This window comes from Branchiostoma floridae, chromosome 1 (assembly GCF_000003815.2).
Source record: "Branchiostoma floridae strain S238N-H82 chromosome 1, Bfl_VNyyK, whole genome shotgun sequence".
Lineage (NCBI taxonomy): Eukaryota > Metazoa > Chordata > Leptocardii > Amphioxiformes > Branchiostomatidae > Branchiostoma > Branchiostoma floridae.
This window is the reverse complement of record NC_049979.1, coordinates 14,787,936-14,801,476: the sequence shown is the minus strand read 5'-3', so window position 1 is coordinate 14,801,476 and position 13,541 is coordinate 14,787,936. Positions and strand designations below refer to the sequence as shown.

Here is a 13,541-nt window from a genome sequence, read left to right as displayed (position 1 = left end):
ATGGTAAAGAGACATGCTGTGAGTTCTGTAAATTTCAAGGGAGGTTTTCCAGATCAAAAACCTTCCAGTTTGTAAGATAATGCACAGGGATACAGGAATCTAACAAAATAATGATTCATGACACAACGTCCAAACATTAAGTCTTTTTTGCCTTCATTTTGTTGCCACTATTCTACTTTAGGCTTACAAAAAGTAGATGCATAACTTTCCGTCTGAGGCGTTGTTATAAGAGAGTGTGCATGGTTAGTGGTCAAATTGTTTTTGCTAACCCTTCCATTGTGGCAACATCTGACTGGATTTCACCCAGAGGCTTACCAGGAAGTGGGACAAACCGGAAGACCAGAGGGTAACATTTTTCTTCAAACATATAATTTTAGGACGCTAATGATATGAACATTTTCCAAATTACCACCACATCATTGCAGGTTCTCCCACACTGACGGTTACCGTGGATACCAGGTCAGTAACCTTTACATATTGACCTAGTAACATTGTCTATTGGTTTGCTTGTAGTCAAACATGTGTACAGCCAAGGCTGCCCAACCGCACCAATCACAAAAGGTTTCTTGACTTTGATGCTTTTCTTTTTATATACATACAATTGCTGATATGTAGGGACAGAACCTTCTTGACAAAGCTTGTATGCAGTTGATTGGCTGATTTAGAGACAAAAATTTAAAAAAAAAACTAGTTGTTTTAAAAAGTAACCAGCCTGGTATTGTAGCTAAGAAGTAACTGTGAGGTTACAAACCATTACCCTGCAGAACTACTTTACCTTAGGTGTTGCAGACTTTTTCCTGTTGGTGGGGTTACTTCCAGGCGTGGAGATGGACCTGTTGGTGACGCTGGGGGACTCCTTCCCACCTACTGCCCCGCTGCTCGACTTCTTGTTCATCGGAGATGCATTCTCCTTCACATCATTCTCCACATTGTGCCGCTTGCTGTACGACGACGTTGAGTTTGCAGCTACGCGGGAAACGTGCAACATAATTAAATCCGGGGAGGAACTTCTAATCCAAAGCATGGTTAGGCCAAGGGAAAAATACTGTGTTTCTGATTACTGTCCTGAAAGAACCTCGGTAGGTGCAAATGGATTCTCTTCTTAAAAAAAAAAAAGATTTTGGCCTTAAGTGATCCAACAAATATGATTAAAAATGTAAAAAAAATGAAATGCGTCAGGACACTGGTATTTCAACATCATATTGTAGTCACAAGAAATGATAATAAAATAAACAAAGATAGTACTATCTTTACTATATAGTCTTATATCAAATATTGTACACATTACAAACAAAATACCACTACTAGACACAACATGCTAAGCTGAACTATACTGCTACTTTGCAGGGCTACAACAGGCAGTGTGGGAGGATGTAACAGGGGGACACAACAATGGTTAGCTTTAGGGGGATGTAGGTGGGAGGGGGGTGTCATGACACTGATCTACATAATGGAACTATGCAGAGACAAGGATATTGTAACCTTAAGTTAACTGATGTTAAAACAATGCCCTCAAGACATTTTTTCTCACTTGTTATTTGGTTGGTTAATAAATTGATTAGTTGACTGAAATGATTGTTATGACACAGCATATGATTGACAGGACAGCAACAGGTCCATGAAATGTGATCTCTTCCTCCCATGTTACATCCAGGCACCATGCCAACAGTTGTCACACAAAAGGTTACCTCAGCAAAAGGTCACACACACCCATATTAGGTCACACTACAACCAAACACTGTATTAAGAAAACATTGCACAAATGTATAATTTTCTCAACAAATTCATGATAGACTGGAACCAAACTGTCAATCTTAGTCAAACCTAAATCTAGAGTATGACGTACATTTTGAGGTTGGGATTTTCGTCTGTTCCCGCCCACTTGACTCTGGAAGACAGGATGAGGAGGATTAGCATTACATCTGACAAACAAGAAAGAGAAACCACTTGCTACATCACCTCTCACCTCTAGCTTAACTCCCAAAGGAGCTGCCGTGTGGATTATTATTACTTGATATGTGGAATGTAATTTGGTGCCCCTTCTGGGGACTGATAGGTGATACCAGGGAATTGCCAGTCCCATCACGTCTCTGCATAATTCATTGTTCTTTGGGAAAGTGGGAGGCACATGAGTCGGCACCGGGATGTGCTGAACGGGAAACGACATCCGGCAAACAAAAGCAGAAAAAAAGGAAGTGCAACACTCAAGCTAAGGATACCTGACCAAATGTCAAAGAAATGATAATGGGAAGACAGGTGAGCTCATGCTTCCCTTAGCTCTGTACTTACTGCCATGGCTGATCCTTCGCTGCTTCTGGTTGGTGGAGACGGACCGTACTACCTTGGTTGCGTGGGAGGGGGAGTCCTTGGCGGCGGTGTTGAGGTCGGAGGACGGTCTGGATGGTCGTGAGGGGGCCTGAAGGGAGAGGCTGCTGCCTGAACGAGAGTCCGTGCCTTCCAACTGTAACATACGCCCAACACCACAAACTCGCTAACATGCACCATGCAGATAGAGGCTACAGGGAACAGAGCACCGCGGCACAGCCCACCACCAGAGGCAGGGGGGAGAGCAGGCTCAGAATCTTAAATGCATTAGTGTCATTGAGAATGATGAAGGCAGGGTTTCTACCAGGGACAGTGTAGAAGTGAAGCATGTAAAATTTTTCATGTGCATATAGTGTCAATACATGTGGGAGGAGGGGAGAAATGCAGCATTTACATTCGTGTCTTTTGAAAACAGCTGGTAAAAAAGACCAAAGGGTTTATGATGCATCAATGAATATATAAGGCTGCATTTCTCCATCTCAAGTCACATTTGTCAGTGTTCTACAGAAATGCTTTCTTTTTACGTTAAAATACATGGAGCACAATGTCAATTAGCACTAACGCATCACAGATACCTTGCATACGCAACCTTCGTCTTGACATAACAACCAGCAACAGGCCAGAATACTAAAGCAAAAGCTACCTTGCATCTTTTTCTACTTAGCTGTCCGGGCTAATCCTTACTTCATGTCTGGCAAACAGGAATTGCCCGTTGGTGCATCCTTTGTTAAATGTATTTATTAGTCAGAGTGGCAAGAAACAAAAAAACAACACTTACCTCACTAGTTTTGTACCCTAAGAGTAAGTAAGTAGCCATGATTTCATCGTACTTCTGGCTCTTCAAAGAGTCTTCTATATCTTTCCGCGAGTAGTTCATTGATAAAAGGAGTTCTATGAAAAGAGAAAACATGTAAGTGTTGTAGCTGTTGGGAGGAAAAACTGGATCTGGTGCAAGAAAAGTTCACATGTGAAACTCTACAAAGGCTACTAACATCTCACTACAGTATATAAACTACAGAAAAAAGGATTTAAAAGTTTCATCCAACATTCGACAACATGCACCACTGGAATTGTTTGCACACACTGACCGGCATTCACTTTTGTTAACTCTTAAGGGGTGCTCTCTAAAATTATGATTATATCATTACTTCTCCACTTGCTAGGTCTGAAGTTTTTTTCCCCCTGAACGTTGTTAAAACATGCTGACTACAGAAACAGACTAACTTTGATATCCTGGTCCGTTCCCTTGGTAGACAAGAAGGACATGCTTTAGTAACATACAGAAGTTAGGGGGAGATGGTGGTTAACAGTTAAGGAACTGCCAACGGTTCCTGGCTGCAATGCTATGCGTAACTGACACAAGCCTTTAGTATAATACAGTCTATGCCAAAGATGAGAAGGTTCTGCCAACTACAACAGAAATATAGGAGACATAACTTTTTTCAACGGTCTCTATCCTCTCTATTCAAAACACTATTTGACACTCTTCCTCAGCTTACACGCCCAATATTCTGTACGTTTATCCACATTTACAAGGGTGTTATAACAGACAGCAGTACTGAAAATAACAGCGCCCAGAGCAGAGTTAGACTGATCAACACAAGGTAAAACATATCTGAAAAGCAGATGTTGTTCACTGGGCAGATTGAATTGACAGAAATCTGACAACTGAAATCAATAGACATTATAAGTCCCCTCCTAGTTACCGGAATAGGGTTATGTAACTCCTGAGGCTCCTGCTTGTTTTGAGCAGCATGTTTAATGCCGATTGGTTGGCTGGGCCGAAGTTATTACCCACAGTCTCATGAACGTGATCTCAGGATGTCTGCATGGGGAAACTACAGGGCATGCTTATCACAGGGGATCTAACAATGAGCAGAGAAGCTGCATCAATAATTTATGATCCTGTCTCTAACCCCAGCCATGGAACAGGATGCAATAATACAAAATTCCACTTGATTCTGAGCAGCTATAAACATACTATCATCATTGAAGCAAAGATGTTGTTTTCAGCTACAGGAAAACGAATATTTCCACACAAGATCAATGAACTTGAGTTCAATTACTAGTGCAGGTTCAAATTGTCTAGCTCATGTTTCATGCAGTTCAATTATCACTCCAGATTGAATCAAAGCATGGCAAGTTGCCATTTTTCTGTTCTTTCCAATATTCTGACATAACCATAATCATGGAAAGACCATCTTCAATTGGAACTGGCCAGAGATTACACAAGTTATGTATAAATACAAGTAGAAAGTCTGTCTTTCCTTTTCTTCCTGATTTTCCAACTTGTATGCTCTAGGGAAAGTATCATTTGTTCTTCAGAGCAGCAGGATTGGACACAGGTTACACAGGTTATGTACAAACATAAAGAGAGAGTCCATTGTCTGGCTCTGAAATACTCACTGACTGATTCTTCTGGTTCGAATGGGAGCAGGCAAAGGCAGGACGAAAGGGGGTGGACATGTTAAAGATTTTATGAGCACCCAGTGTCAGGAATTAGTACAGACACAACGGAGGGATTCACTCCGATTGGATCTGGCATTACATAAAAAAGCAAGAATGGATCACAATCACACATGTACAAGCAATGAAAACAAAGGACTCGAATCTGTTGCCTAGTCATGGATTTCACCCTTTCCCCATCTACATCAACAAACACTATAGTAAGAGCCTGGGTTATACTTCCCTAGGTCTTTCTGTTTCAGTTCAACAAATTATCAGGGGTCTATTTTGTTTTAAAATAACTATCTATATCCATGTATACTTTATCCTCTAAAACAATGTGCATTGGGACACAAAAAGCTGATTTTATGGATGAGATCTGTGCATTCAAAGATTTTGACCTTTTTTCCTCTGACGAAAATGGAAATCCTTATGAAACAGGAAATGCCGAATATAAATGTTCACATCCAAATAAAAAGTTGCCACAAATCATGGGTATGACAAGAATTTGTTAATTGAATGCTTACAAGGTTGACTCCAGATAGGGTCATCCATAAAATGTACTTTTTGCACAGCCTAGTTTTGTTATTTTTTTCAGAAATATCACCAGCATACTGGAGTATTGCTGGCTATTATAATACATCATATTCAAAGATGTTCAACATCAAGTTGGAAAGACAGTGGGGATTTATGAAATACTACAATTTGGTTGCTGTATGGTTTCACATGTTTGCAGTATGTTTTTCTTGAACCATCAAAATTACGTTTTGAGACACATGCTTTTGATTATATTTTCCACATCCCCAGTGTTTATCCAAACTAGAAGTGACCAGGGTTGGACAAGTCCACTAGCCCTATTGTGCAGGGCAAGTAAAAGTGTTGGCCAGGCAAGTGCATAACCTACCCCCCCTTTCCCGCGATCGGGTAAGTAAGATTTTTCCATTGAGTAAGATTTTGATATCACTTTTTAAAGTCATGACATCAGTCAATGGTCAACATAGAAAAATATCAGCAATATTAGCAATAATAAGAATTCCATTGCTAGAAGTGAAAATGCATATAAAAGTGACATTAGAGTTTTGGGAAAGTGAAAAGTTGGTCCGGGCAAGTAAATTTTTTATTTTAATAGTGAATTTAAAAAAACTTGTCCAACCCTGGTGACCGATATCACTTAAGATATCCATAAGTCTATAATAAGGCAAACAGGAAGTCTCCAAAAGCAGCCACAGATTTGGTCCTTACCTATTCTCTTGGGGTCACTCCAGTCGGGGTCAGGTTCTCGGTATGGCTTCAAGTCATCATCATCATAACCTACATTCATCCATCTGTCCCGCATTATTGCCTGCAGAACAGTGGTAAGAGACCACCAACATCAGAGCAGCAGTGAGACCACACTAACCTCACCGTGGTAGACACCAGCAATATTACATGAAAACTACATGAAAAGAATGTGTTGCTGAGTAATCATTTCCCATTTTCTACTTATAACTCACATATATTGTGACCTGTCAACCAGCACTGAATTTTCTTGTTCTTATTCGGCTCTTAGTTGCAAATTTGGTATCTTTCCTCCTGTACCTCAGTGCCAGGATCTGTACATAACCGACACCCCCCTCTCCTATTTCAGCACTCATGCTTTTCATTTCAGCTGATGGTGTGGTGCATAGTGCACATCATGCCCAAGTTTAACTAACTGAACATGTTTGTTCATATCATAACTCTTACGTGCATCAGTCAACACCATCTTCATGAGAGCCTGACAGCCTTCTTAAAAATCTAATTAGAAAATCTATGGGCATACCAGAACTACAGTAACACCTGGTCATGCAAAAAATACAACTGGTCAAAATACATCTTATCATACAGTATAGCCCTAGAAGCATGAAGCAAGAAACTACTAATTTACTTCAAAATCCTGTAATTTTCTCCAGTACCTTTTTCTTAAACCAGTGGGCCTTGTGCCCTCCTGGTCTTTCCTCACTATCCTCCTGCGGCAAAGAAAAACCAAGCTACAGAGACGGCAACCAAAAACACACATTACACTAAAACAAATCTGTTGCCTCTACCTTTTGCGAACTAAAAGTGGTTAAAAAAAAGAGCAACTTAAAAAATGCTTTGTCAACAATTTAAGATATACTGTGACAGGACAAGGGAGTATTCAAAGGGAAAGAAAGAGTAACTTACTTCTAATGACCCTCTCTTCAATGGATTTAGGACCAGAAACCTTTTCAACAGGTTTTCACAGTCAGTGGACATGTAGAATGGAATGCGGTACTTTCCTCTTAGCACCCGTTCCCGCAATTCCTGCAGAACAACATTGAACAATCAGAAGTCATCACAAAATTTTCACTGGAATAATATACTGTGCTATGGGACAAGCTGCAAATCTAGTCAACAAAATATGAAAGGCTAAGATGGGCAACATTCTACTTGTTCAATCAAATAACTACTGGCTAAACATATCAAAATGTTGTCTATCATAAAACGTTCTTACTTACTCCTAATAACAAATAAACATTTCATTACTACATCATGTTTATGGTCAATAACCTTTGGTTTTTTCACCACAAGTCAGTAACAGGTGCCTGTAGAATGACTGATGGCCAGGCACTGACAAGTGACCCCATAACAGGAAACTGAACCCCAGAAAACATGGTTTCTATGGAGGCAGTTCCAAACAGCTGGCAGGACAACCAGGTGACCTTGGCAATGGAGGGGAGGTCTACCCTTCAGTTAAAAACTGTCAATCACTTCACAAGTATAAAGTAGTTACATTGTTATAGTCTAAGTCAAGGTTTGGACGTTCTTTTTGCCTCTCATGAAATTTTTGTTTTTAACGCCGATCAACTGTAATAACACAAGTGACCCTTTCAGAAACACCACATTGACATTCTTTCCAAGCATTGGCCGTAGATAGTAAAATCCTTGTTTGACAGCTATGTCCTGATCTGTGAGTCTTTTCTTGTGATAGAATGATAATGACACTGAATAGGATTATTTTGTAAGAGAGCTACATTATGTCCATTATCTTTCACTTAACAGGGATGAAGGGTCAAACTTTGTTCTGGGTTCATATGCTTTTGTCACCTGTCAGAAGTAAGTGGGTCTGTTTGCCAAAGGGAAAATTATACAGAAGTTTTCAATACCAACATAGATGGTATCATAACCATCATCAGGTTATATCTTTATCAACAGAAACTGAAACTTCACCTTCAGGTTCTGGCCATCGAAGGGCAAGGACCCGCTGACCAGCGTGTAGAGAATGACGCCCAGGCTCCAGACGTCCACCTCGGGGCCGTCATACTTTTTCCCCTGGAAGAGCTCCGGAGCAGCGTAGGGTGGGCTCCCACAGAACGTGTCCAGCTTGTTCCCCGGGGTGAACTCATTGCTGAACCCAAAGTCGGCAATCTTGATGTTCATGTCCGCATCTAGCAGCAGATTCTCAGCCTGGAAAATAATCAGTCAATAAATCAATCCATGAGTTTTCAAAATTTATCTAATGGCTTTATTTTGTACCCACTAGGGAATCATATCAAACTGGTGAAAATTATAGAACAGAACATTCAGCAGGACGACTGTGTGGCCATATAAATATCAAAACCTTTCAAACATCACTTAACTGGACAGGGTACAGTTAACCCTCTTCGGGTTGATATGCTTTTTTACCGAATCAGCATCAACTCATTCCTTAGTTATCAATTGGAACTCTGACTTCTTTCCAAATTTAAAACGAGTCAAATATGAATAGTTATAACAAGTCAAATATGACCAGTTACAACGAGTCAAATGTAACAGTTTTGCAGAACAACACACACACAATAACTTTCTCTTGACCCTTTCAGCAACTGTCTCACCGTTTCCCATTTTAAGCTTCAGAACACAGTAGGAGATACTTTACTATTGATACATATTCAGTTAGCGGACCAACGTGTCACTACAACTGGGCACAGCTCCAACTACCAATACCCAGAAATAGCTAAATAACTATGCAGGCAAACTACACAGTCATTTCAACACCCTTTTAAGTCTGTCATGTTTTGAAAACTGTTTGAAGGTACTGGCATTGAAAATAAAGGCTTTAGAATGTAGCTGATATTTGAACTAAGGGCAGGGAATGTGCTGATGCTATGTGTCAATCAACATGTGCATAAAAATGACAGTGTATTTACTTTGATGAAATGTTTGAATTTCTGTGTTTCTGTTTTGCATTCATTTCTAGGTTTTTGTTGTGCATTTCTATCTTCTGACCAAGGTTGGTGGGGACATGGAATTGGAGCAACCTTCCCCCTCAAACTGTTCAACCAACCTTTTATTTTCTCCTTATCCTTGATCAACATAATGTTCATTCCTAAAACAGGCTGCTGCATCTCTATACATATTACTCGAGTAATATTAAGTTCACAGAGTTTTCATGGGCCTACAACTACAGAAACAAATTGGTGCGACAATTTTTATCTCTAGCAAACACCTCTAAATTATACTCATCTTGCAAAGAAAGCTTCTACATTAAGCATATTGGACATTATGGAACATTTGTCTCCTGGCTTGTTAATGCGTTATAACAAGCTTAATATTAACAGGATATTATTATCTAAACAATATGACCTGAAAGGTCCGGATTTGGTGACAAACAGCTGTCATTTCTACTTGAATACATAATGGCCAAAGGAGACGATCATGCAGGGCAGTTTTAAGCCATCTAGAGCTGACCTATGATTCGATCGTCCTTTCTCCTTTCCTGTAAAGGGTGCCGGGCCGAGAAAACATGGGGCGAACAAATTTCACTAAGGAATAATCAATTACTGGTAATGCTTCCCTGCAAATGTCACCAGAGTTCATATTATTTGCTCTGTGGAGCACAAGCTGAATACTCACCTTGAGATCTCTATGCACCACACGTTTTTGATGACAATACTGTACAGCAGAAACTATCTGTAAGGTACGAAAAACGGAGTCAGTTTCACCTGCTTACATCACATTAGCAGCTGTGTCTTGTATGCTCCACTCACACAAATAGGTATAACATACATTAAGATAGTCAAGAAGAAATGAACTTTGTAAAAAGTACTGTTTCTTGAAGAGCTTCTGGAAGAATACCAAAATTGATACAAATTATGAGGTTGAGACCAGATATTGCAAAAGACAGTCATTATTGCCACAGAGATATGCCCTGGTTGGCTGGGAAACTATAAATAGGCTATAATGTGCACTAATGGGTTATAATGGCAACATTTCCAGTGGCATTTGAATTCTAGCTGGATTGGTAACGGTGCAGCAACCCCCTGAAAAAGCTGCACTTTCACATTCCAGGTGCTGGTGAAGCTATTCATGTAAGATATAAAGTACACATGCTGTCGAAGGTGGCAATTATTCAGATCATAGCACAACTCTAAATGACTTTTGAATGGGTTGAGGGCAACACTTCTAGCCAAATATTGTTGCTGAAATGATATTGAGAGTGACTTACACCTTTACCCACATATGAGTGGTTTAAAAACAGCAATGTAGTTGCTTAAAAACAGGCAGTGAACGTGTAACATAACCTGTTACTATATGAGAAACTTTCCATACCTGTCTGAATTTGGCCCTGGCTTCCTTTTCTTTCATTCTACCGTGGGCTACTAGGTAGTCAAACACCTCACCTGGAAGGAACACGATAAAGAAAAACTTAAATAACATAAATAGCAGAGAAAATCTGAGCACAATGATTAAAATTAATCCTGCCTACCTGCCTAGGCACTACTTATAATCAATCACTATCATAACCAGGGCTCGAAATACTGGGTGCATGTGCACCCAGGTGCACCCAAAATTGGAGCTGTGCACACAATTATTTTCTTAGGTTTATGTATGTAAAGATATCAAAGTATACTAGTATACAACATATTCTTGACATCTAAGTTAAACAGATGATAAAATGTCTGTCATGGTTCTTGTTTAAGAATTTGATAGCTTGTAACTAAGTTTTATTAGGTTATTACTTAAATCTAAGTGGTGCACCCAAATTCTTTTTAGTGCACCCAATCTTTTAAGCTGGGTGCACCAGTGCACCTTATCCCAAAAATGAATTTCGAGCCCTGATAACTAATCACTATTATAATTAATCAGCAACAAAAAATAATACTTTATTCTGAGAGATGCTAGCAATTCTGAATCTTTTAATAAAGTACTCTATCACTAGCAATAAATCAACTGTTACGTAACTCAGAGTCAATGAGTACTTCTGCTACCAGTCAACACTCCTCAACAGATGTGATATTATATCACAAACATACAGATAAGGAATATTATGTTACAAACACACAGATAGGAGTGTATCCTTTTTGTAAACATTGTCTGCAGTAGAGGAGATACTGATCGCTCCTCACACATAGCAACAAAGGGACACAAATAAATCATCTTCCTGGACTCCTGCCAGTCTGTTAGTCATCTACACTTTTTTAACTACACAGGGCAATTACCGTTCATAGAAAATACAACAAAAAAGGAACTTACCCCCACTTGCATATTCCATAACAAGGTATAACGTCTTCTCTGTTTCTATCACTTCAAACAGTTTGACTGCAGGACACAATATAAACATTAATGAACACAATGAGAAGCAGCCTTTGAAGAATAGAATTGCAAGAAAGCTCCAACTGTGAGACTTCTAAAGGTTACTCTTTGAAAGTTTGATGTCCAGAACAACCCAGCTGGACTCCTGTATGTCTAGAGGAATATAACATGAAGATAACAAGGTTCCATCATCCGCTCTCCATGGACCTTAGTAATGTTCATCTGTGCCAGCACTAGCTGATAGCTCAGTTGTGATTTACTTCTGATGGGACATGGTTTATGATTTGTCTTTGCTGGTCTATAGTCGTGATGGTTAAAAGAATCATTCAGAACAAATCTTCAGGCCTTTTTGTACAGGACTTAGCCAAAGGGCTATTGAGATGGAGATTGGTGCCGCACCATAAGGGCTGCAACTTTAACTTGGCCCAAATATGAAAGAACAAGACATATAAAGACACTTAATTATTTACATCTTATCATCATCAAAGACGGGACGAGAAACTCACCAATATTGGGATGATTGAGCATCTTCATTATTCTGACTTCCCTGAAAAGCTGCAGAAAAGGAAAATAACACAAGAAACATTAGTGATCAATAGACAACAATAACTCAAACAAATCAGACCCTATACTCCTTTAGCTGTTGTTATCTTCAATATTTCGGCTCCCATACCTAATGCTACAATACGGAATAACGTAATTTCATAGCCCCTCTATGCTCCATCCCATCGAACTTCCATCTCAAACTGTGTTCATCAGTTTCCCATTGCCAGTAATTAACGAGCCTTTCAGGGATCCTTTCCAATGTCATTAATATTAGCCTTCATCACGTTTAGAGGTAGATTACATTAGTCCACAACAGACACCAAGTACACCAGTGCAAGAGGTACACGATTACCTACCACAACCAGGCCTCAACATGATAATTGTTTTAGGTATCTACTATCTGTACAGCTCGATACACATCTCACTCACTGTCACTTAGGAACTTAAATCATATAACCGCATCCTAATTCTAACACTTGTATTACAACAATTTTTCTTCCAAGGTAGCATTTTTGCATTAAATTTGAATTAGCACTGCGACAGAGAGAAGACAGAATCAGAAAATACCTCCCATTCCTGGGATAAATGTGTGAGGAGATGGCCTTACTAATCAAAGCAAGCCAGGTATGAAAGTGTTTCCAATGTTTGTCTCTAAAACAAAACCTTGGAAACCCCATACGCATCCTCTTGTCAGTGTTTCTTTTCCTGTTGACAGTGAGTGTCCTCAGGGCCATAAACACTGCGATCACTGCCACACCCAACTCTACAGTGTGTTGGGCACCAACATGGGCTTATATGGAGGTCTGTACAGTCCCCTGTCATCAATAGGCTTGGCTACTTCCATTGAACTTTTCAAAGCATCCGTATTTGTTTAACATAATAAACCTCGAAAGCAACGTCTTCCAGTAGATAAGTTTACTATGGAACTAGCCTATTTGTCCCTAGGAGGTAGAAGGGCAAAAGTTGCTGCCAGTCATACATAGCCTTTAAGCAGATACCACCAGGGAAGGTCATTGAACTGGTCAAAACGATTTGAAACATTACGTTAATAAATATTCAGTATAATATACCGACACATTAAAATATACTTTACAAAGTACTGAACAACTTTTATTTCATCAATTAAACCAATGATATTTTTTGTTCTGCCCACCTATCCCCTTATGTCAACTGAAACTTAAAACCAAATTTAACACCCCATTTTTCCCTATGGCAAAATCAAACCCCTGCAAACATTTCCCTTTTTACAGTAGCTGTCTGTCAGGTATGCTACTGGGTGAATAGTTTCCTGTCAATCTCCTCACCCCCATGCCAGTACAACCCCTCTGTGATTTATTAACATTTCTAAAGAGCAGACTAAAAATAAATACCACATTTCCAGTGGAATAGTTATGTTTTCCAGGTTCCCTTCCTGGACTTTGGATGGAAAGATTTTCAGCATTTCTCATATTTTTCACCTAGTTTTAAAACAAACCACAGGAAATAACTAGGTGAATACAAAATGCATTGTAATAATTTAGCCAGTACAATTTTGAAATGCCACACTTTAAAAAAGAGACTAATGGTACAACCTGCCTGCCAAGGCTCAAACCTGTTACATATGTAAAGTTGGTTTTGCAGCTTGTACTGTTTTCAATACAAAACCATATCACATTTATACAGATACTGAT

General features: G+C 39.4%; 1 protein-coding gene across 15 annotated transcripts in view; it reads right to left on the bottom strand.

Annotated features, from left to right (window-relative positions):
* Positions 1-13,541, bottom strand: part of LOC118411561 (MAP/microtubule affinity-regulating kinase 3-like) — a 33,066-nt gene that overhangs the window by 5,183 nt on the left and 14,342 nt on the right. For 5 of the 15 annotated variants that reach the window (XM_035813948.1, XM_035813921.1, XM_035814037.1 and 2 more), the window contains exons 4-16: positions 11,832-11,880; positions 11,266-11,331; positions 10,342-10,412; positions 9,646-9,702; positions 7,981-8,217; positions 6,955-7,074; positions 6,705-6,779; positions 6,013-6,112; positions 4,732-4,743; positions 3,104-3,216; positions 2,290-2,461; positions 1,847-1,888; positions 776-966 (exon numbers count right to left, since the gene is read on the bottom strand). In XM_035813948.1, coding sequence (XP_035669841.1) covers positions 776-966; positions 1,847-1,888; positions 2,290-2,461; positions 3,104-3,216; positions 4,732-4,743; positions 6,013-6,112; positions 6,705-6,779; positions 6,955-7,074; positions 7,981-8,217; positions 9,646-9,702; positions 10,342-10,412; positions 11,266-11,331; positions 11,832-11,880 — 1,305 coding nt within the window. The remainder of the gene's footprint in view (positions 1-775; positions 967-1,846; positions 1,889-2,289; positions 2,462-3,103; positions 3,217-4,731; positions 4,744-6,012; positions 6,113-6,704; positions 6,780-6,954; positions 7,075-7,980; positions 8,218-9,645; positions 9,703-10,341; positions 10,413-11,265; positions 11,332-11,831; positions 11,881-13,541) is intronic. The other 10 variants (XM_035814056.1, XM_035814028.1, XM_035813971.1 and 7 more) reach the window with 9 other exon arrangements.